At 43.7% G+C, this 23,870-nt stretch overlaps 1 protein-coding gene across 2 annotated transcripts in view; it reads left to right on the forward strand.

Annotated features, from left to right (window-relative positions):
- Positions 1–23,870, forward strand: part of LOC105878807 (phospholipid-transporting ATPase IB) — a 504,404-nt gene that overhangs the window by 151,871 nt on the left and 328,663 nt on the right. For both annotated transcript variants that reach the window (XR_012922496.1, XM_076009551.1), the window contains exons 19-24: positions 2,192–2,241; positions 4,710–4,779; positions 6,765–6,849; positions 7,749–7,888; positions 9,426–9,564; positions 17,290–17,354. Coding sequence is in view for 1 of the 2 variants with exons in the window: in XM_076009551.1 (XP_075865666.1) it covers positions 2,192–2,241; positions 4,710–4,779; positions 6,765–6,849; positions 7,749–7,888; positions 9,426–9,564; positions 17,290–17,354 (549 nt within the window). In the remaining variant the exon portion in view is untranslated. The remainder of the gene's footprint in view (positions 1–2,191; positions 2,242–4,709; positions 4,780–6,764; positions 6,850–7,748; positions 7,889–9,425; positions 9,565–17,289; positions 17,355–23,870) is intronic.

Consider the following 23,870-nt stretch of genomic DNA (forward strand, 5'->3'; position numbering starts at 1 on the left):
CGTCTTCCCCTTCAGTTTGAGGAGACGTTTAGCCGTAACCGGGATTTTTGGTGGTGTGGGTGCTGCCGCATTTCTCTGCATTGCAGAGAAGGGGAGGAGGTGGGGGGCATGGACTGGCCTGCAGAGGTGGGGGGGGCGTGGACTGGCCAAGCAGAAGTGGGAGAGACGGAGTGAACCTGTGCTTCTGCTCGGCTCCCAGTACCGGATAAACACAGGAATCTAGAGGCCTATTGGCATTGTTGTCGAGGTGTGAGATGCCCCGTTGGCACCCTTCATTATTTTATTAAAGTTTTAAGGTCATATTTCTGGGAGTCGGAAAAGACTACCTGATTATTTAGGATTCATAAATGACAGTAATTCTTAAAATCCTACTCAACCATTAATACTGGAGTATCATCAAACCAGAAGTTCTCAGATTGGTTGACCAGGTATTTGCACGAAGTGTCCTTGTTGATCATAGCTCATGGAAGTGGCTGATATAACATGGCGCAGAGGGGGTGGCCCCTGGGAGTCGCAGCCCTGGTGCTGAGCGGTGGCCGTAGCAGTGGGTGCCTTTCTGAACAGGGCTCTGGCGGGAAGTTGGGACAGGCTGAGGATAAAGGGAATGGGTAGGTCCAAAAGAGGCGAATAAAGACTGATAAAAGCTGGATGAAGTGGATCATTAGTTCTATTTTTTGTTGTTGTTGTTGTTTTTCTGAGACAGAGTCTAACTCTGTCGCCTGGGCTACAGTGCAGTGGCGTCATCATAGCTCACTGCAACCTCAAACTCCTGGGCTCAAGCGATCCTCCTGCCTCAGCCTCCCGAGTAGCTGGGACTATAGGTGCACACCACCATGCCCGGCTAACTTTTAATTTTTTTTTTTTTTTTTTTTTTTTTTTTTGTGGAGATGGGGTTTCACTATTGTCTAGGCTGGTCTTGAATTCCTGACCTCAAACAATCTTCTTACATCTGCCTCCCAAAGTGCTAGGATTACAGGCATGAGCCACTGTGCTTGGCCCTCATTAGTTGTATTTGAGAAGATAGAGAGAGGGAGTAGAGTTGTGAGTGTGAAGATGACAATTATTCAGTCATGTACTTGGTAATTTGAATGTTGCTTCATTAATTACTTCTCACAACCCTAAGATATGAGTGCTGTCACCATTCATAAGAAATGAGTAGTGGATTCAAACTCACATCTATTGGGCTCTGAAGGCTACATTCTTTCCACTGTGATGTGTTGGGGAATAGAGAGCGGATTAGGTTAAAATGTTCGAAAATGGCGTACGCACCAACTGGAATTTTTCGGATGGAAAAAATTGTGAATATTGACATTCTCATTTAAAAGAACTGCCCCCCCCCCAAAAGGGCATTTGATTAATTGCCCTAAAACCAGGTGCAGATTCATAATCCCTTATCTGCAGATCCAAAATCTGGAAAGCCTTTGAATTCCAGAAGTTTTTTCCTAAGTCTGGAGGAACAGTCATTTGGCAGCGAAACCTAATCAGAACCTACGTGAATCTATTTATGATCTGTATGAATCTCGCTTAATGCGATATTCAGACATTTCGGTGTGGAAAATCGATGTGTTATTTAATAGGGTGTTAACCCAGCCCCTGCTGTGGACATAATGGCATGTGGCAGCTGTTCCCAACCTTCTTGGCACCAGGGACCGTTTTCATGGAAGACAGTTTTTCCATGGACCAGGGAAGGAGGGGGGGAGTGATGGTTTCAGGGTTATTCGAGCACATTACATTTATTGCGCACTTTATTTCTATTATGATTGCATTGTAATATATAATGAAATAATTATACAGCTCACCATAGGTTGGGGACCCCTGGCATATGGTGTTGAATATGCCATATTCAAGTCTTGCATATGCGTCTAGCTTTATAAGGTTTGTCAAATTCTGAATTCAGAAGCATAACTGGCCCCATGGCTTCTGACGGACCCTGCGTCCTTTGCCCTCCTCTCTTGAAAGTGGCTGCTGCACCAGCCAACTGTCAGGACAGCCGCGTAACCGAAGAAAAATGAGAGGCTTCTACCAGCAGAGGGAGCTGTGACCCCGCCAGATGGGAGAAGGCAGCACCTGTTGCAAGGGGCTAGGAGGTGGGGGGGGAGAGAGTGTGTGTACGTGTTTATGATTGGAAGACAATTGCTTTGAGATTTTAACGCTTTGGACCTCGGGTAAGAGCCTGTTTTTCTTCCTTTAGATGGGACAGGAACAGACATTTGGAATCCTTAATGTCCTGGAATTTTCTAGGTATGTTTCTCTTTCATACACTTGAAGTAAAACACTTATATATATATTTAACAACTTCATCGGGGTGTTTGCATGGTTGTATGGGAGAGTTCAATAGAGTACTTGAGGATCAAACACAGTAAATATAACATATCTCTACAAATCCTCTTCTTTTTGGAATTTGTGACTTTGATTTAAAAAAGCAAACTAGGCCGGGCGCTGTGGCTCACGCCTGTAATCCTAGCTCTTGGGAGGCCGAGGCGGGCGGATTGCTCGAGGTCAGGAGTTCAAAACCAGCCTGAGCAAGAGCGAGACCCCGTCTCTACTGTAAATAGAAAGAAATTAATTGGCCAACTGATATATATATAAAAAATTAGCCGGGCATGGTGGCGCAACAAAGTGAGACTCTGTCTCAAAAAAAAAAAAAAAAAAAAAAAAAAAAAAAAAAAAAAAAAAAAAAAAAAAAAAAAAAAGCAAACTATATCGTTTTTCTTTTCCTTTTTTTTTTTTTTGCCCCTCCTCCCCGAAATAAATGTCCTCTTTTTTTCTCTGGATTTCCAGAGCCTGGTGTTCTTGCACCAGCAGCTGCAGACATGTCTGAATAGTTTGGAGTATGTGATGAGGGCATTATTTTCATTGGCGTTTCCCGAGTCCTATAAGGTCATTCCTCCTGCTCCATCTGAGCGCTCCTCTGGAGAGCCGGGAAACTGACAAACGATGGCAGATTAGATCAGTTCATCCCGGCAGAGCCGGGGTGCACACAGGGCATTTCTCCTGTGCATATTTGGAAGCATTCTTCCCTGGTGCAGTTTTTAAAATTAAGACCTAGGAACATTGGTTGGATTCTTTTGTTCCCCTGTAGCATTCATAGTTCGTTATATCTAAATGTTTTGTTCTCTTCCCTCTTGTTAATGCTGAACTGTCAATACTAGAGCAAGGTTCTAGCTTTTGCTGTCTCAAAAGCATCTTTTCCTATTGATTAAAATTAAGTGTTTTTTCCATAACCTTTGTTAACTGATGCGCACACATTGTTTACTCTGCTTTATAAACTATTTGATAAAGGTCAGTTTTTTATCCTCGTATAGGAGATGCTTTCCAGCCCCAGTCTTTAGTTTTAGGATTGCAAGTTTGAACTTGGGAGGAAGGAACCCTTGGGGTTAAGTATTCAGTGAAAGAGTGGGGGGTGGTACATTGACGACAGTGTTAGCTCATGTAGGGCGTGGTGATGGTGCTTCTGTGGATGGAGAAGAGGGACGTGTGGGCATCTCTCAAGATTTTTGTGCCCATCTTTTGTTGGAAACTGTGCACTGCATTGTGGGACTGGCAGTTAGTGGGCAGGCAAGGAGGAGAGGAGAAAGGGGAGTTAGATAGAAACAGATATGGATAGAGACCTGAGGATGTGTTAAATGCATATGGGAGAAAAAGAACAAGGAAGATCATTTGTGGTTATAGTTGTGGTTCTATTTCTTTTTAATCGACTCGTCTTTTTCCTGATGCCACTTAATCTTAACAGTACTCCTTAGAAGTAGTTGCTTTACACATTGAAACACAGGTTAGTGCTCAACTGCTGAGTAGTCGAGAGAGAATGCAGATCTGGACTTGCAGAGTCCTGTGGATTAGCGCGTGGGAATTTCCCCAGAGCTGCAGAGATAACACCCCCGTCCTCAGGAGCTTACGGCCCAGTGGGAATCAGCGATCCGAAAGGCCACGGAGATGGGTGGTCTGGTTGGGGTGTGTTTCAGAAGGATGAGACATGGTTGGCAAAGGCCTGGGTCAGAGTGTACAGAGAAGGAGAATGGTGCATCTTTTGTGAGTTTGAAGCCTGGTGGTGGCGTATGGGAGTTGAGGTGAGGCTGCACAGGTGGGAAGAGAGTGGTAAGAAGACTTTGTGGGCAATGGGGAGTCACTGAAGACTCCTGAGTGAGGGTGGGCCGTGATGCAAGATGTGCGAGGAAATGTATATGCTGCGGTGAGAAGAGGAGAGGGAACAAGTTCCTTGGTGCTGAATTAGGAATGTTCTATGAGTTTGTAATTTCTTTCTACTCCAGTTAGAAGACAACACAGTGAGGAGCTTTTGAGTTAAGTGGATCTATATTGAATCTCCCACTTTGGAACTTACTGGCCAAAGTTACTTGTTAATTTTGAGCTGCAAAATCAAGAATAATACTTGTAGAGGGCATAGGCAGACGTCAATTAGATGTGCACGGCTGGTGCTCAAGTTCTCCCTTTCTGTTTCTGCTATTGCAGGCAGCTGTGCTAGTGAACTTTCATAGCAGGGAAGGAAATCGGTTTATGTCCATTAGATGCAAATGAAAGGAGTAGGAGATACACAATTCAGTCCTCCTTTGAGGAAACGGTAGGGAAAGATGGAGCATGGCCGTTTTTAGAAGTGCCATACCCCTTTTTGCTCTGATTGGTGTTTAGTTGGTAGGACGTGCGTCCCATAAACAGACCAATGATAACTTTTTTTTTCTTTTTAACTCTCCCAGTGACAGAAAAAGAATGTCAGTAATCGTTCGAACTCCTTCGGGACAACTCCGACTCTACTGTAAAGGAGCTGTAAGTACCTGCGAGGCGTCGTCTCGCTTGACAGAGAGCCTTTGGCGGCCGCCTCCTGCATCTGCTGCTTTTCCTGACCGCTGTCCTCATCATTCCCTGACGCTCTGCCCAAAGTTGAGAGGCCCTTTTGGGTAGGCTGTCAAGTGGACTTAGGAGCGAAAGCCCCCTGAAGATGACGGTGACTCGAGGCAGCAGGGCAGAGGCTGTCCGCGCAAAGCCTGCTTTTAGCCGGTAGCAGCTCGATGTGTCATGCAGAATCCTTGGAGTATGAGTTCTGCTTACTGTTTTACCGCCATCGTGTTGTGACTTTGGGAAGGTGAAATAATTTGTGTTGGCCTGTGGTGGTCTTCTCTACGTACTCTGATATGTATTGGTTCTCTAGCGGCTATTCTTCTTAACCACTTCGGCGCGGCGCTCGCCGGCCGTGAAACCTTGCGCCCACAGCGGCGCTCGCAGTGCGCACGGCAGCGTGCGCTGCGCATGGACCACGGGTCCCTCCTGCTCGCGTGTGATGAGGACAGCTTGAGAGCACTGGAAGCTTGTTTTACTTTACAGGCAGCTGTACTTGTCATGTCCATCAGAATAGGGAACATAGACATATATGTTTTCATTAGGTTACTTTTGAATGTTCACAATTTTATTTTGATAAATGAAAAATTAGAGAAGTCACATCACGGCTGTCGGCTAAAGTCCGCTGTGCGCGTTCCTCTGTGGCTGTCGACTATAGCCGACGCTGGTACCAAAGTGGTTAATAGATGTGGTTTGTTTTTAATTCACCGCAGAAAGCTACGTGGCAGGTATGAGGGTACCATGTGTGGCTGCCTTGTTAACTGCCCTTTCTGGTCCTGTCTACCTGCCAGCAACCAAATCTAAATGTGTTGCCTCTAAGAAAAGATGTTATTGCTTATGACTCTTACCTGCGAAACTGTATCTTGTTAAACTGTGGTCTTATGTATTGAGGGAGGGAATTATTAGGCTTATTTTATGAGACCATGTCAAGAAGATGAAGCTATCCTAGTACCAATGATTGGCTGAAAACCTTACTAATCTTTACCAGTCATGGGAGGAAGGCGGTCTTCTTTGAGTGCAGTGTGACCAGGGCTTTATGGAAATGAGGGATGCCTGGAAATTCTAAAGGAATTATATCTGGAGCCATGAAAGAATTCTGTGCTTAAAAGTAGCAACAACTTAAATTATGATCATCTAGGTTTTGTTCTTGTGTGATCTATTTTCTAAACTTTTTATTTGCTTAAGTTATTTGCCACTGTGTTCCAAGAGCCACGGCAAGCACGAAGGGTCAGAGGGAGGGGAGGACTGTCAGTTCCGAGCAGGGCACCTCTGAACACGCTGCAAAGGGTGTTCCATTTTTATGGTATTTAATTTTCTCTAAACCTGCGCCCCCAAACCAAACCAGGTCTCTTTTCAAAAAAAATTCAGCGTTCTAAAACCATGCAATTTATAACCTATTTTATAGATTATCTGTGGTATCCAGACTTCTAGCCCTGCCTGTCAGTCATAGAAATAGTGACGGGCGTGAGCTCGGTACACCTGCGCCCCTTGGCATAACGGGGTTGGTTGCGCCTCCCCGGGTCGGAGCCCCGCCAGCGCAGAAAGCAGGGCTGTACTCGAGTGATTTAGGACGTGGATTTTACCCTTTCCAATTCTGTGCAGAGGTGCGATTCAACTTCGGGATGTGAGTTTGGCAGACTGGAGGAATATAGGCACTGGTGTGGCCTGGTGGTTCTCCTGACACCTCTGGTGTTTCCCACATGGCCTTGTCTGACTTTTTAAGATTCTGGTTTTGTGGGACACATCCGAACCCAGTTAGTTTTCTGAAGCTCATGCCTGAGCCCGGCTGAGAGCTATATTCCTGCTTGCCCACTCGAGTATCTAACGTGTGTTAAACACCAATGAAGCAAAGCTCAGCACGCTGACTGGGGGGTTACTGACGGGCTTGGCAGTCACAACGTTTCCCTGTTTTGTAGGATAATGTCATTTTTGAGAGACTTTCAAAAGACTCAAAATACATGGAGGAAACATTATGCCATCTGGAATATTTTGCCACAGAAGGTAAGTGCAATTTGGAAATGTTGTTTTTGACCCTTGAAGTTGTGCTCTCAGGCATGCCGGCTTGCTCTGTAGCAGCATACCCTTCCAGTGCCTGCCCGTCCCCTCCCTACCTGCACATCCTGAGCCTGGGGCGGGGGTGACCCGTCTGTGCCCCTGCTGACCCGTCAGCCGGAGTGCCGAGGAGGAAGGCAGGCGGACTCAGCCCGCGGAGGATCGTCTTGCAGTTACGGGCCCCTCTTTCAGAAAACTCATGGCCGTTCTCCTGCCCATCTCTTGTTACCCTTACGACACTGGCTTCTCTGTGACTTAGGAAAACAATAGTGCATGAACCCACAGCGAGCAGGGAGGGAGTTTTCTGGAAGGCTTTAATCTGCACTAATGGCAGGTGTTCCTGCTAGCAAATGTGTTGATACCGGTAGCTGGAGCCGTGCGCAAGTGCTGACTGCTGCCTTCTCCCTTTAGCGTGTTCCCATGGCTACACGCGCACGCACACACGTGCACACGCATGGGTGTAGCTGCTGGGAAGCCTGGATCTTCCGTGAGCTAGCGCATTAGGCTTTTGTTTACTGTCTGGAGTCAGGCCTGCTGCCCTCCCCGCTTGCTGGTCGCTGCCTCCCGCACGTGGACACGCACAGCCCCCGGGCCTGTCTGCTGTGGAGAATTCACCCCCACGACTTTTCACGTTCTCTCAAGTTTACAGAAGTGGCTTGTATTGGAACACAGGAGAGTCGTTCTGAAATTTCCCTTTGTAGATGCGCGAATGTAGAATTAGAGTGACTACAAAGCAGGTGGCTTCTTTATTTTCTTTGAGCGTGCTGGTACCAAAGGAGGCCACACGAGGCCCCGAGGAGGTGCGGCCGGCGTCCTGCCCACCCCACTCAGCAGGGGCTGTCTTGCAGGCCTGCGGACCCTGTGTGTGGCGTACGCGGATCTCTCTGAGAACGAGTACGAGGAGTGGCTGAAAGTCTATCAGGAGGCCAGCACCATCCTGAAAGACAGAGCTCAGCGGCTGGAAGAGTGTTACGAGATCATCGAAAAGGTAACCGCGTGCGATCTGGTCTTTACGGGCCCAGTTTAGGACGTAACTGCCAACCGAACAAAGTCTGTGAGCAGGAATCCTTTTGCTATATGGTGGTGGTCTCTCTTTTTTTTTTTTTTTGTAAGTGTCTGAATGAACCGTTAGTTCTGAATCGTTTCTTTCTTTGCTTTAAGAAGCACTTAGTATTTATGGGCTATCTGCAAGGTCTGACCACCCGCAGCTAAGCATTAGTAATATCTTAAGAAATATCAGGTCAAAAACAGCAGCAGTGACTTTTTTCTGGGTTTGCCTGAGATTGGGCTGAAAGGGACGAGCCCATCCTGTTGGGCTACACGAGCAGGCAGAGGGCTGCGTGGCTGCCCAGACTGTGTGCACGCTGAGACTTCTCACGCCACTCGTTCTAGCAACACTTAAGCCTTGCCATTGCTACTCTTTGATTTTTTTTTTGTTATTGTTATTGTTCTTTTCAGCGTATCCCAAGACATTAGGTAGCTTTCCATTTATTGGGTTCCCTCAAGTCTGAAAGCTGGATTTACATTTTTTCTGTTCAACATTAGCAACTATTATTGGGCCATCCGTTTTCCAGTTTTGTTACTTTGAAGCCATCACCTGTTTGCTTTTTTCATCCCTTTATTGATTTTTAAATTCTCTTTTGCTTTTTTATACTCAGTTTTTGTTTGAGTCTTATATATTCAGTTGTTTATAGTCAATCATTTTGATGGAATTTGGGTAGGAATAGAACTGAATTCAAGTGTTCATTTGCTGTGTTTGGAAATATCCAAAATTACTTTTAGGGTCAGACAAAAGTGGTTACATAGGTGATGCACCTGTGTGGTGTCAAGCAAGTGGTGTGGATGCTCAAGAGGTAGTGGGATTTTCTGGAAGCGTGGTTAACCAGGTGGAGGTGCTATGTCGTGGAGAGACTCAGGGAGGGGAGTAAGTGGAACAGACCCTCTATGCAGTCTCTGGAACCTTCCAGACCAGCAGGCAGAGCACTGGCAGCTGGGAGGAGCTGTACGGCATGCCCATCCTCAGCGAGAGCTAACTTAAAAAGGGGGCAACGTTTTTATCGCTCCTCAATTTGGAGATACTTTGAGGTTTTCTTCTCTCACTGTTAAGTTCTTAGCATCACAGGAGGTTTACTCCTGCAGATAAGTATGTCATCCAGAATCGGTTCTTCTTCTATGGTACATGTGACTTAATATGTTTCTCAGTGCCGGAGTGAGAGGGAACAGTGTGTCCTCGGGGTAGTTTGCTCATCTGACCTGCAGCCAGGTGAGCTCTATCGCACCGAGCCTCTGTAGCGAGAAAGCAGTGATGAGTACCACGTTGCCCGCACGTGTGGCTTGTGTCCACCATTGTGAATAGCTTGGAAAAGCCGTCTTTGTAGATAATCGTCTGTAGACACTGGTGTTGTGTAGAGGAACTAAGACAACTGTCTCAGAACAGTCAGGTCACCTTTCTTTTGTTAGAGTGCGTCATTCATGCTGCTCTTGAGTGCGTGCTAATCTTTAATTGGAGGTATTTTTCAATCCAGAATCTGCTGCTACTGGGAGCCACGGCCATAGAAGACCGCCTTCAGGCAGGGGTTCCGGAAACCATAGCGACTCTGCTGAAGGCAGAAATTAAAATATGGGTGTTGACAGGAGACAAACAAGAAACTGCAATTAACATAGGTAATCAATTCTTGAAATAATTTCCTGGTGCTGGTTTTTGTATTTCTTTTTTGAAGTGCCTTGTAGACCGTTTCTCAAATGCATTGACAGATGATGTCTTGTAGAACTCTTCATTCACGAGGCCAAGAAAAGTTCACACGTATTAAATGAATTTGCTCTTATGGGCATTGTCTCCCTTTATAAACATTAAAACTATTATAACTCTTGGAAAAGAATTAAACACATTTACCTGGAGTATAGAATTCAAGAGTTGACGATTTTACACAATTTTAGTGTAAGAAGACTAAGAGAACATATTTTCACTAGGTTTAAATATGCATTATTATTTTATATAATTATAATCATTTTAACAATTTTACCAATTCATAGTTTTTTTCTAAGAGCCTCGCATCTTTCCAAACTCCCCTGTCTTGGTTGGCAGCTTCTTTGCTTGTTAATTTGTCACAGAGATGAAAATTGAAGAAAGGGAATTTAAGTCAGAATAACTTTCCTAGTGCTGAAGGAGCCCATTTTAAGTTTGAAAAGGAGTTGAAGATATTCATTTTTTAAAAATCTAATTTTGATTATTTGGGATATTTTTTAAATTACCTAGTACTTTGGTCACCTTTGTGGTGAAGCAAGACCTGGCACACACGTGGTAAGATGAATATGTAGGGACTGTGTAATTTATAATGTCTTTTTAGAAATAGACTCTATGACCATGTCTGTACTCTGGCTTAGAAAAAACCTACTAGGACCTCTTAATTTAAATGGCTATAGTATTCTTCAGAGTGATTTCCTGGGAACATTCTCCACTTAATCCAGTGGTGTTCCTGACCTCAAAACCTTCTGTTTTGAATCAGCTTTGTCTCTCATATAACCTCAGTTGTAAACACTATCTGCCCTCTGGGGTGAACGTGATTTTTTTTTCTCTTTGAGACAGAGTCTTGGTCTGTCACCAGAGCTAGAGTGCAGTGCCGTCATCATAGCTCACTGCAGACTCAAACTCCTGGGCTCAAGCAATCCTCCTGCCTCAAGTAGCTGGGAGTACAGGCGTGAGCCACCATGCCCTGCTAATTTTTTCTATTTTTAGTAGAGACGGGGTCTTGTTCTTGCTCAGGCTGGTCTTGAACTCTTGACCTCAAGCAGTCCTCCCGCCTATTGCCTGTAGGAATTTGGCCTAAACCACCTGCTTTGGCTCTGTGGCCCCTGTTGTTCATATAGGGCACACTAAGTTGACTGGCACCCTGAAACACTTACCTAAAATTTAGTTGGTGTCCTTTCTGCCCGCTTAGAGTGATGTGAAAAAAGCAAGTGACCCCTCAAGTTAAAAATTGAATGGTAAATGGATAACCTTTCTTAGTTTTTCAGATCTTAGGTGTTCCTGCTGCGTTAAGGACCTGTGTCCACCCCTGGCCCCAGAGAGAACTTCCTTAAGTGCATTCCAAGCAGGCTGCGGGAGGCAGACGGTGCCCTAGTTGGGAAGGGATGCGGCCCTCTCTCGCCGCCTCCCGCCCACCAGCCTGCCCTTGGGAGCACACACGGCCCTTTTCTTGCTTGTTCGGATGGTTTGCTACACCTGAGCCTGTCAGGGTGTAGCTGAGTTTGGAACGAACACAAAGGAAAGCAGAGGGCTGAAAATCAACCCAGACAACACAAATGGGTTATTACTCCAGGAGGAAAGCATGTGGCAAAGCTGCCCTGGGCCTGACCAGATAATTGCTACCTGTCCTTTAAAAAAAAAAATGATAACTGTATTATCTTGTACTTTTTTTCAAAGAAGGTATAGTAACATACGCAGTGTTGGTGCCAGAAGCAGTCACATCCACTAGCTATTTCTTAATTTATCTTTCTTAGCAAATATGCGGATAATCCCCGAGACCCCCTAGAAGACGGTGCCCTCCTGCCGATGACTTTGCCAAAAGCCTTGTATTTTTCCTGGAGGTTTTCTCTGTTCCTGTTTGTATCAGCCAGATTCAAACACACGTTTGGTGCCACTAAGAATGCTTTTAACAGCTAGGGAGCTGACGTTCTTTGGAAGAGCTATGTCTGAATTGTTTCTTCACCTTTAGAACTCACGTTTGTAACCCTGGGCGACGCTGAGGGATTAAATGTCGTTTTCTGATGTAGGGTACCTGTTGAGCCTACAAGTGTTGTGGAAGGCTCAGGAGAGTATGTATGCCCAGGCATTTTGTTAGCCTTCTCAGCGTTGGACTGCAGGCAGCAGCTGTGAACTGCGTGAGGTCACGCTCCAGATACAGTGTGCGTTTTGAGCCTGTTTCCTGGGCATGTAGTCCTCACACCACCGGTGATATGAGCCATCATCGACCCATCTCCCACCATACTGTACATTCTAGCCCATTGCATGTGTGTTGTAGGGTATCCAGAAAATATTGGGAAGATCAGGTATCTAGCAGTTCTACTTCTAGATGAATAGAGAGAAAGAGAGGAAATTAATGGAGTGTCTGGTGAGTGCAAGTCTAGGAGTGTTTTCCAAAAACTCTTTTTTTTTTTTTTTTGTCCTTACATACGAACAGTCTTAAATAGCTCAAGGAGGAAATTCAAAGTTTCCCAAGGTTATACTCTATTTAATCACCAAACTCTAGTGCTAGATGTCAGGGCTCTTGACTTCTGTTGCAGGGTTTATGTAAAGAGAGTCACATAGCTTTCACAAAAACCACTTTCTGAAATTTGATTTAGAGGACTGGGGGGAATGGCACTATATTTCATTGATTCTAAGGTGCACATTGTGTTTTACATTTTAACAATTCTGAAATTGGGATGTCTTATGGTTGTTGACTCTTAACACTTTTAATTGGCAGCATTTTCTTAGTGGTACATCCGATAAGAGTTCATCTTTAGATTTGGTGACATTGTTATGTTTGAGGCTTGGGGTTGTTGGCTCTCTTGTAGCATTTAGGTTTTTTTTTTAAATATATGCACCTCATAGTTTGAGAATTTATTTTTAATGTGCAACTTTTTGTTCATACCTTGGAAATAAATAGACTTAGTCAAATCAAGTTCTAGGATATATATGTGTCTCTTACGAGCAAGTGAGTTTTATATAGATAGACAATCACCTTGCTTATAGGTTTTAATAGTTTGAAACTGGCATGTTGCCAGAATCCTGCAGCTCTGTGCTTGAATTTATGCTAACTAGCTGTGTTTGGGGGAGTTGGCAATTTTCTTTTTTTTAGCTTAAAAACTTGGCATCAGCTAGTCTAAAGTGAAATTTCAGATGTAGCCCTTGTGAATAGCGTAGTCTCATTTCCTTATTACCACTGGATAAAACATCCATTAAGTAGTTATACAATAGATGTGAGGTTTTCAGAGTCTGTAATTTTTTTTCCTAATGGATGTGGGATGAGTGGGTATTCCATTCTAAACTCATTAAGTTGGAAATAGCTTTCATCTAAAACCATTTCTGAGTTGGAATTCCAAGTCCTCCAGGCCCCTGCATTTTGTTACCTATCATTTGATACTTTTCATCTGAGAAGTTTATTTTAAAACATTTTTTAGAGTAAATTTTATTGTGCATATTTAAGGTGCAGAATGTGCTGTTACAGGATAGATGTAGATTGTCTTTGAAGTTTAATTTTAAGAAGTAAGCATGAGGCTTGTGCATCCTATTATTGCCTGCACATCATTAAAAGGAAGACAAGTCCCCATTCCCAGGAGAAGCTGGGCTGGTGACACTCTCAATCTCTGTGTGGTTTCTCACAGAAAATTTACCTGTATTTACCTGAGCTGGCGTGTTGCCAGGCGCTCCACTGTAGGCTCAGGGAACTCACATTCCCCAGCTGGGGCATGAGCTCGTTATGAGGCAGATTAGACAATGAGACAAATGAGGAAGTGCTAGCTGTGCAGTGTGGATATTGAGCGTGGCCGGCTTTCGTAACAGTTACTAGCAAAGGTTACCTACCATGTGCCGGGTACTGTGCTAAGTCCTCGGCATATGTTTTATGTTTAATTCCCTTGGAGAATCTTAAAGGTATTACTGTCCCATTTTAAAGATAAAACCGGGGCTCAGAGAGATGCAGTAACTTAGCCTAGGTCACACAGGCGTGAGAACGCTGAAAGTTTGAGCCCTCAGCGATGACATGTGACATCCACTTCCCAGAAGGAAAAATACATGCATTGCAAAAGACCAGGGAGGGCTTTGTGGGTGAGCTAGGTTTATAACCTGAACCTCCGGAATTTAAAACAAAACATGACTGAGCGTGGAATGGGTCAGGAGGGCCCATTTTGGGGGGAAGCTCTTGAGGCGAGGCTGAGGCAGCCTGTTCTTAGGTGTGATGAGGGGCTCCTGGGAAGGGCCTGAGAAAAAGGGGACCAGGCCGGTGGTTTTGAGGACCAGTCCTCAGCTCCTGGGTCCTCTGGACGGTCAAGGACTCTGGAACCCACCTGATGTAACCCAAGAGACCATCTTTTGTCACCTGTTCGTGAAGTTTGCCAGTGTTTGATGGACCAGATCCTCTGTGAACCAATATTTGGAACCAACAACATGCTCTCTGAGGGTTGGCACCATGTTGAATCCCAATGATGGGTAGTTTGGTTGATGCGATCTCAGGATACGTGGTTAGTTAGGATAAATTGTTCCTCCTGACCCATCCAAAAATGTCTCCAGAGAAATCCCGTTTGGATATATCTTTGGCAATATGGGGTTACCTAAAACCAAGAAAAAAAAGAAAGAAATAGGGACACTGGTTGAGAGAGCTTAGAGATTTGGTTTGGTAATATTTTCTAGTGTGGAGTAACACTTTATTGTCTTAAAATCAAGTCCTGCTCTAAGTACCATAAACTATGTAATATTTTGCTTACTTTGAATGTCGATTATACTCAGGTAGTGGAAAGACTAAACCCTTTTGTAGTGTGCTGTTAACTTCAGCTGTAGTAAAAAGCGAAATCCCAGCGGTTCTCCCCTCAGTCACTTTATGGCCATCTTGTTAGATTGCGAGATTAAAGAACTGCACCTCAATTTACAAGTGTAGATTGACATTCCATACCTGGCTCTTCTCCAAGAGTTGATCTCATTTTATCCAAAAACATTAGAAATCAAGCACACCAAACTTGGATTGACACAGTTTAATTTGCTACATTAGCTAAGCCACAGTTAACTGGGTTAAACTTCCCTGGTCTGTCTAGTGCATGTGTTCTGTGTGACAACTCGCTAAGCAAAACCTCCCGTCAGTATCCAAATTAAAGAAAAAGAACAACAACAGAAAAGCCCTTAACCTGTTTCTTCTCAGAAGCCTTTGGTTTTGTATATTTAAATTCATGAAAGTGTCAGTAGTGTTTTGGATTTTCCTCCCTGTGCCTTAGCTAGAAAAAAAAGACTTAACAGTTTTCCCATAATATCTTTGTGTAGCTTCAGTTGTCAAATGGCATTTTGCTTAAACTAAAAAATATAAAGCAGCAAGCTAGGGCTTAAAAATTACAGCCTGCTTCTGCAGCTGTTGTTCAAATAAAAACTACCAGTAAATCCTTTTGCATTAGTTATACTAAATTTGTAACAGTCTACATTGCATGAAGTTGTTGGAAGTCTCTGGGGATGAAGAAAGAATAAGCCTAACATAGAGGGAAATGATTAAAGTTGCAATATCCCCTCTGCAAGTGAAAATAAAATGTAGACCTCCCTTCTGGACCTAATCTAAGAACTTATAGGAAGGAAGAAAGCATTTGTAAAATTTTAATGGGAAACAAAGAGTTTGATTATTCTAGTCTTACCAGGCAGAGCTTTTAATGGCGTTCTGAGAGTGTCTCACTCTTATCCGTCAGTATTGTTAAAATACAGACATGAACTAGTTTGAAAATGTATAGAAAATTATTTGTTTCCTCTCCCGTTTTATTTTTTCAAAGATTTAAGAGATATTTGCCCATATGGTATTATGATTTTAAATTATTCAGTTTGTTTTAGTCTTTAAAACAATATGTAGTGGGTTTTAATAAGAGAAATAATCTTACTCCCTTGAGATAACTTCAGTTCACAAGCCTGGACTGTATCTTTTTTTTTTTTTTTTGCTATTTCTTTAAAAAAAATAACATTTGTATTAAAAGGGAGTCTGAGGCAGGAGGCTTGCTTGAGTCCAGGAGTTCAAGGCTGCAGGGAGCTATGATTGCACCATGGCACTCCAACTTGGGTGACAGAGTGAGACTCTCTTAAAACAGAAAAAAGAAAACAAAACTGGTGCTCTGAGTTGCTTTACGAAATATTCCAGATGACAGCCGTTTGTGAAGGATATACTTTGTATATTCTAAAATAAACAAAAATATTGCCCCCCCCCAAAAAAAAAACACAAAAAACCCCAGGGTTTTTCTGCGTCTTAATTTTTGTCTGTCTCGATGTCATTTTGCGCCTGTTATTAGGATTTCTTAAAGACGAAAAGAGAACTTGAGGAGTAGCACTGGGCAGGCACGTGAATGCCGCAGTTCTGTTTCTTGTCCGTTAGTTAAATGCCTGTCTCCTTTCCTAGCTCAGTACAGAGTCTGTGGGGTGGATGTTTTGGTTCTGGGAGGAGAAGCCAGGCTTCCCTTTGCTTTGAGAACAGTGTTGGATGAGCCCTTCCTTGAGATTGTCACATACTTGCTTAAAGGTAGAAATTCTATATGCTAACGATTTATTTCATTTTTCTATAATTATTGATCTACTCTCTTAAGTGGCTGAGAAGAAACCGGTTGTGAGGGCCAGTTTCCTGGGGGAAAGGATTGTTTTCTTGTCTTTTCTCGATGAGACAAATCGAGATGGGGGAGGGTGAGCAGCACGTGGGCACGGAGAAGACGCAGGGTGGGAGGGAAGACAGGTCAGTGCCCTGGAGCACGCTGCAGGGGTTCAGGGTCCCTGGACCCTCCTCCCTGCAGCGTGTGCGTTGGCGTGGGGGCGCCAGGGGAGGCTCTTGGCTTGGTCTGTGAGCGGTCGAAGCCCAAGTAGGAAAGAGCAACCTGGAGGGAAAGTGTTAGGTTGATGCAAAAGTAATTTTAGCACTGTTGAAATTTGCCATTTGGTGTTGGAATACGTTCTTAAATAAATGTGGTTATGTTTTACATCAGTTTAATGTGCATTTAAAATTCACAGTCCCGAAACCACAATTGCTTTTGCACCAACCTAAATATTAATAGAAAGGAATCTCTTTTAACCTATAGAGAATAACTTTATTTTAAAATGAGATGGAAATCATTGATAAGAATTAGGAGTACTTTTGTTCCAAACAAAAGTTTCAAAAAGAAAGAAACAAACAAACAAAAAACCCCTTAGGTTTAATTTTTTGAAATGGCCATTGCTTTGAATTTTTGGCAGGAAAAGTGACTCTGTCAATGTACAATAGACATTTTTACAAGGAAAGGAGGGATCTTGATATTCCAACAGGCATGGGTTTATGCTGGTTTAGGAGCGTCATTAGATTCCATTTGTCTTCCTAAAGTGTTTGATGTTACTTTAGATAATCCAAGGCTTACCCTGATGTTATGCACGGATAACAAGGATGAATAAAAATCCACAGAAAATTAACAAGTATTTATTTCCAGCCCTTATTTATAAAGACATTCCCAACCAGTTCTATTCGAGCTGTCTGCAGGAATCAAACTCAATTTACTCTTCCTACCCCTATTCCTCTCTGTGAACCCATGGGCTTACGGTGGTAATAAGGTACAATAGCTATAAGAAGGGAGATTGAACTTAAATAACAACTCAAAACCGAGCGCACAGCAGGGATGACAAAGTCACGTGTGTTCTCTCTTCCCATACTTTAGGGTATTCCTGCAGACTGGTATCACAGAACATGGCCCTTATCCTATTGAAGGAGGATTCTTTGGATGTAAGTAGTTTTCAAAAGTTGCATTTGATGTAACTATATTGACCCCATTGTTTGTTTATACCATGATCGATAATCAGAGTCCATGTTTTTTGCTGAGAACAGTTGCAAAATGGCTGTGTTTGTTTTCTGTTTGTGTTAATGAACGGATGTCAGAAGGCCTTATCCTTAAACATCAAAATAGTAAGCGTAGACTGTTGTCCCATGATAATACTTTATCTTACTCTCCTAGAGTTGTGCATTTAAAAGGGGATACTTTTAATCTGGCTTGGCTTTAATCATTAAATATGACATGTGAATGGGATCTGTTAGAATTTACATTGAGTTGTGATGGTTAACTCTAGGTTACTAAGGAGACTTGTAGGATTTTCTTTCTAGGACAGACCTTAAAATACAGCTAATGCTCAAGTGTTAAAGGGTTGTTTATATTTGTATGTTAATAGGATACATATGCACTTAATTCTCCAACATCCCAATGCCACCCTCTCTTGGAGAATTGAACAACATGGTTCTCTGAGTGTTTTATAGACATGTACTCACCCCTTATCATGGCCTAAAGCCACTGATGAGATGGGGGTGGAGGAAGCTTATTTGTGTGACCTGTGAAGTAGCTTGATATGAAAATATGAGCTGAACAACGAGACTCCATTTGTCAGGGCGTCTAACTAGGGCCTCCTGACTGACAGGCGCCCACAGCCACCCTTCCGGGCGGGAGATTTAGATGCCAATGCTAGGAGCAGATGACAAGGCTGGTGGCGTTTTTTAAGGGAGGAGATACGGTGCAGAGGTTATTACACTTGCAAACTGGGGAGGCCACCACTGTGGACGCCAAGACCCTCTCGCCCGGAGTTCTGGGAGTGTCTGGGGCACCGTTGGCAGCGTCCCCCCCTGGGTCTGGTGTGAGCGCTCCAGGGTGCACCAGCGTGCCCCTCCTCCTTTCTCACGCGGCTGCCTGCAAGAAGCCCAGCACCCCACGTCACGCCTGGTCACCTGGACTCTACTTCTCACGGGCCCTGGAGGGATGAGGAACCCTCCCCTCTGCTAAAGCATGTGCTCCAGGCACCCCAGCACTCCATCCCGGGCTTGTCTTTATTTGTTCTCTATAGAACTTTTCATCGCTGGAAATACTGTGTGTGTGTGTGTGTGTGTGTGTGTGTGTGTGTGTGTGTGTAAACAACCATACAGGTCTGTGCTGTTAAGTGCATTCATACTGTTGTGCAGCCAGCACGACCATCTGTCCACAGAACTCTTCATCTTCCCAAAGTAAACCTCTGTCCCCCTTATACAGCAACTGCCCGTCCCCTCCTGCCTCCAGCCCCCGGCTGCGATTCTGCTCCCTCTCTCTGTGCATTTGATGACTCCGGGTACTTCATATGAGTGGAATGATACGGTATACAAACACAAAGTTTTAGGAATGACTTATTTTGCTCAGCATAGCGTCTTCAGGGTTCATCCATGGTGTAACGTGTGCCAGAATGTCCTTCCTCTCGGGGGCTGAGTAATACTCCATTGCATGCATATACCACACTTTGTTGATCTGTTCGTCCGTCAGTGGACAGTTGAGTGTCTTCTGACTTGTGGCCGTTGTGAATAGTGCTGCTATGAACAGGACCCTGCTTTTAATTACTGGGGGATATATACCCGGAAGTGGAGTTGCTAGGTCGAATGGTAATTTTGTGTTTCACTTTTTGAGGGACGGCCAACCTGTTTGCTCAGCAGCTGCACAATTTTACGCTTCTACGAGTGGCGGACAAGGTTTCTAATTCCTCGACAGGCTTGCCAACGCTTTTGTTTTTCTGTTTTTGTGGGGTTTTTTTGTTTTGTTTTGGTTTTGGTTTTTAAGAGTTGCCATCCTGATGTGTTTGAGAGTAATATCTCATCAGGGTTTTGATTAGCATTTTCCTATTGAACAGTGACATTCATCTTTACGTGTGCTTATTGGTCATTTGCAGATCTTCTTTGAAGAAATGTCTGTTCGATCCTTTTCCTATTTTTTAATCAGGTTTGTTTGTTTTTGGCTCTTGTAAAATACTTTATATTTCATCTGTCTCCCTCTAGTTTCTCAGAATGTATGGTCCATGGATACAAATCTGATTTTCACCAATCAAAAGAGTGAACCGAGGGTGACGTAAGTGTGAACAGAAGCCGTGATGATAAGGCATTGCCGGGCATGGGTGCTGGTGCCAGCTCTTCTCCAGCTACCGGATGAGTTAAAACAGTGATCAGATCTGACAAGTTAAAAAATTTCAAAATTACCCACAAGGCTATTGTCATGACCATGAATCTTATGCTAAATGTAGATGACACCTTAAAATATTACCTGCGGTGCTATGAAATTACAGGACTTAGTGAGACTTTAGGAACTGAGAGTCCCACTGCTGCTGCCACGCAGGAGACTTCAGGAGTCACTGCCAACGTCCCGCTTCCCTTCACGTGGGAAGCTGGGACAAGATAGTGGGACGTGGAATCCGTCCCCTGTAGGAAAAGGAATAGCTCTGTCTCCTCTCTTGTTGATAGAATCAGTCCAGAATCCCCATAAGAAAGGAGTCTGAGGAACGTAGCTTTAAGCCTTCCAGTCCCTGTGAATATAGGGAAAGACACGGAAGAAGATGGAAATGGATACAGGGAGTGAACCACTAAATGCCACCTAGCACTGGCTCATGTGCGGGCAGGAGGCGGGAATCGGGACACAGAATACTACAGGGTCTCACTGATGTGGCTGAATCTATAAAATTAGACCTTTAACGTTGAATCAGTTCTGTGCAGTACTTTGTGATGACAGGTAGAATGACCACGAGCATCCTGAGGACCACACACAAGGTGACTATTTTGTTACTGTTGTTGTTCCTGTGACAAAGAACTTGACAGTTGTCAGGCGGAAAGGTGATGAAGGATGCACAATGGGTAAGAGAACAGGCTCCAGGACACCGATGGGGTTTAACTCCTGCTCTCTGCACTTTGAAAAGCCTTTGTCTGACAGTAAATTCTCATCGTAAGTCACAGATACTATTTATTTTCAGTTTTTCTTTTACAAAAGCCCAGTTTTCCAATTTGATCTTTGCTGACAGGTGGCTCCACGGTTAGCTATCTATAATATGTGTAAAATATGTCGGCACATGGGCATGGACATACCGTCGTGGCTTGTTGCTTCAAGAGGAAGGTGAAGTTTTCGTGGGCGATATGATTGGGGAGGGCTTTCTTCGGGTATGGAGAGAAAGAACGCTTTGAAAAGCTACATTTACAAATGCTTGTATTGTTTTGTGATTTTTAGCGCAGAAAATGCAGGTCCCATAATTTAACCAGAATGCTACACAGCCCCCCCTCAGGGACAAATACTCACACCTGTTGAGTGCTTATTATGAGTGCTCAGCACTCAACATGAGACACCTCTCTTAACCCTCCCAGCAACTCTTAAAGGCCAGGAAACATTCTTTTTTCAAGGCTGTTACTAAAATATTTGTTAGAAAATGTATATATTTTTTTTCTGCCACCCTGATAATAAATTCCTGATAATGTTTACCTACTTAGTAAGATCACTTTATAACTGCACTTGCGTAACAGCGTGTCTGCATGAAGGCAGTAAGATTGTGGTATACTAGAAATGTTGCCTGAGCAAGTTTTCCCTCGTTTATTTTTAGGCAAGTTCAATAATACTTTCAGTCTCTCAAAGATACTTACATTTTAAGGCAGAGAGGCTGTCATAAAGTGTTTTTTTCTTACTGGCCAGTAGTAAATGTTATTGAGTGATGCACACAGGGTTTGGGAACTTGGCTGGCAGGCAGGGGAGAGGTGGTTGGGGAAATGCTCTCTACTATGATGATCTTTGAGCAGCCTTGCAGGGAGGCAGCTAGGAGGCTGTCTGTGTAGGAGACTGTGCATCCCACTTTGCCTGTGACGATCTCAATTTGCATCTGTTGTCCTGGTGTAATTTTAGGAGTGCCCCTTTTCGTTCCCCAGAGTGCCCTGGTTCGGAAGGTAAAGTTATATCATCAGCCCGTGTCTGGAGGCATCGTGTTTCAGGCAGAGATGGCCAGCCAAGTGCAAAGGCCCAGGGCTGATGCCTCCTGTTGTATTGAAGCAGCCCATGGCTGGAGTGCGACAGATGACAAAGAGGGTGGCAGAGGGAGCTGGAGAAATAGCCTGGACTCTGTCCTCTACCCATGCAGATCATTGCTAGGACTTGCCTTTTATTCTGAGTGAAATGGGAGTCACTGGTGGAATCGTAGAAGAGGGACATGATCCAGTTTACCTTTAAATGGGTGTTTGGCTGCTAGAGTAGGTATAGGCTAAAGGGAGGTAGAAGTGGAAACGGCAGCCAGGTAGAGCTGGGGCCCTAATCCAGCTAAGAGAGGGGGGAGGGTTGGGCCGGGGGGAGGGATCAGTATTGGTGATGGAGATTGTGAGATTCTGGGTGTACAGTATTTTGGCAGTAAAGCTGGCAGGGTTTGCTGACATACTGAGTGTGGGATAAAAGAAGGATACAACTCCATGCGGGTGAATCTGAGCACTGGGAAGGATCAAGTCGCCATGTCCAGGATGAGGAAGGCCACAGGAGGAGCAGGTGTGGTGGTGGACTCAGGAATCCTTTGCAGACATTTGAGGGTTGAAGTGACTCTTAGACATCCCCAGGGCAGTTGAGCATACGTGTCCAGGAGTTCAGGGGAGAGGTCTAGGATGGAGAGAAATACCTGGCCAGTGTGGCAATTTAAAATCTAGGAGACTGCATAAGACCACCAGTATGGATTAGAGGCAACAAAGAGATGTTGAGAATTCGTTGTTTAAAGGCTTGGGAGATGAGAGCCCGTGGAGGAGATCAAGAAAGTATGGCCATTGAGTAGATGGAGAAATGAGAGAGGGCGTTTTGGAAACCAGTTAGATCAAAGTCTTTCAAGAAGAGGGGAAAGGACCACTGTACTGAATGCTGCTTATGGGTCCAGCGAGATGAAGTCCGAGGAACAGTTATTGGATTTAGCAATGTGAAGGTCATGTATGACCTTGTTGGAGGCTGTGTGGGACCCTGAGGAGGTGAAGGTCTGGCTGGGGTGAGTTCAAGGCACTGGGTGGTGGAGGACTGAAGAAACAAGGATGTTTTCAGTGAGTTTTGCTGAAACTTAGGTCATAGGTTAGCATGGTTCCCATCAGTTTCCATATCCCGATGAGCAAATTAAGGGATAACTTTACTCTTCCATAGAGCATAGTAAAGGATGATTTTGAAAACAACTCACCCAATGAAGTAAATATTCCTTTAACATTTTATGTTAAATTGAATGTGGTGCATATCTGTTACTAATGGTCTTGAAATAATTGGCTCAATCAGTCGGAACCTTAAATTTAACATACTGTATGACTCTTTATATAATCTAATCCTACTTTCGCTTAAGCTTTTCACAAAGCAGAGATGGGCAGTACTCTGTTTGTTCTTACCATAGCTGCCTAGTACATCATTTTTATTCAATGGCTTTATTTATAGATATCCCGTGTCTGCGGAAATCTAGATTTTGGGGAGGGTGAACTCGAAATCTTTGTCCACGTTTAGTGCTAATGGTGCTCTTGAAAGCCCCCAAATCAGAGAGAGACTGGCATGCACAACCTTCCAGGGAGCCTGACGACTCTCAACTTACCACTGATGGCTTTCTAGGTGAAGAAAATTGGCAATTACGTGGTATATCACAAGGGTATATCATGAAAAATGTTTAATGTCGACAATGACGGCAGTCGTTAGGCTGATAACAATCTGCTTTGCTGTGACAATGGAGCCAGAGTATGGTAAGAGAAAAATTAGTATATCAAAGGCTAAAGCCTGTCAGGTTCCTCCAACAGTGGAGTTTATTCTGTGTTCAGGTTTCGAAACACTGTTGTTCCTATATAAGATGACTTACGTAGACCTGGATGTGTTATTTGGAGTGACTTCCAAGATGGATTTAAGACAGAATCTTTGATGTAGTTCACCTGATTAATGGGATTGTAGCCATCAAGCTTCGTTCTGAGAATAATTTAGATCTTCTGGCAATCTAATAGTTTTAAACCTCATTTATTCCCTTTTTAAAATTACCTGTTCCATTTAATGTTGAAAAAATAGACACCACAGCACTCCAGCCCGGGCAACAGAGCAAGACTCTATCTCAAAAATAAATAAATAAATAAACAAATAAAAAGAAAAATAAAGTTTTCTGGGTAGACTTCTATTACCCAGAGAAATACAATTAAAAAATGTGGCTAAATATAAAAACTATCTTATGGGGCAAGTAGGAACATATAGCTTATATGTATTTAGCTCTTTTCATTCAATAATAGTACAATAACTGTATGTATATATATGCATATATATCTACGTGTGTGTATGTATATATGTGCCATTTTTTAAAAAATGGAATTATACACAATAGATACTATTATCAGCCTAGTTTTTTCTCTCTTAGCTGGAATTCTATCTCAAGATCAACAAATATGTGGCCAGAGCCCCATTTTAGAGAACTGCGTAGGTTCTATTGTATATATTTTTCTCTGATTTATTTAACT

This window comes from Microcebus murinus, chromosome 13, assembly GCF_040939455.1.
Source record: "Microcebus murinus isolate Inina chromosome 13, M.murinus_Inina_mat1.0, whole genome shotgun sequence".
NCBI classification, from domain to species: domain Eukaryota; kingdom Metazoa; phylum Chordata; class Mammalia; order Primates; family Cheirogaleidae; genus Microcebus; species Microcebus murinus.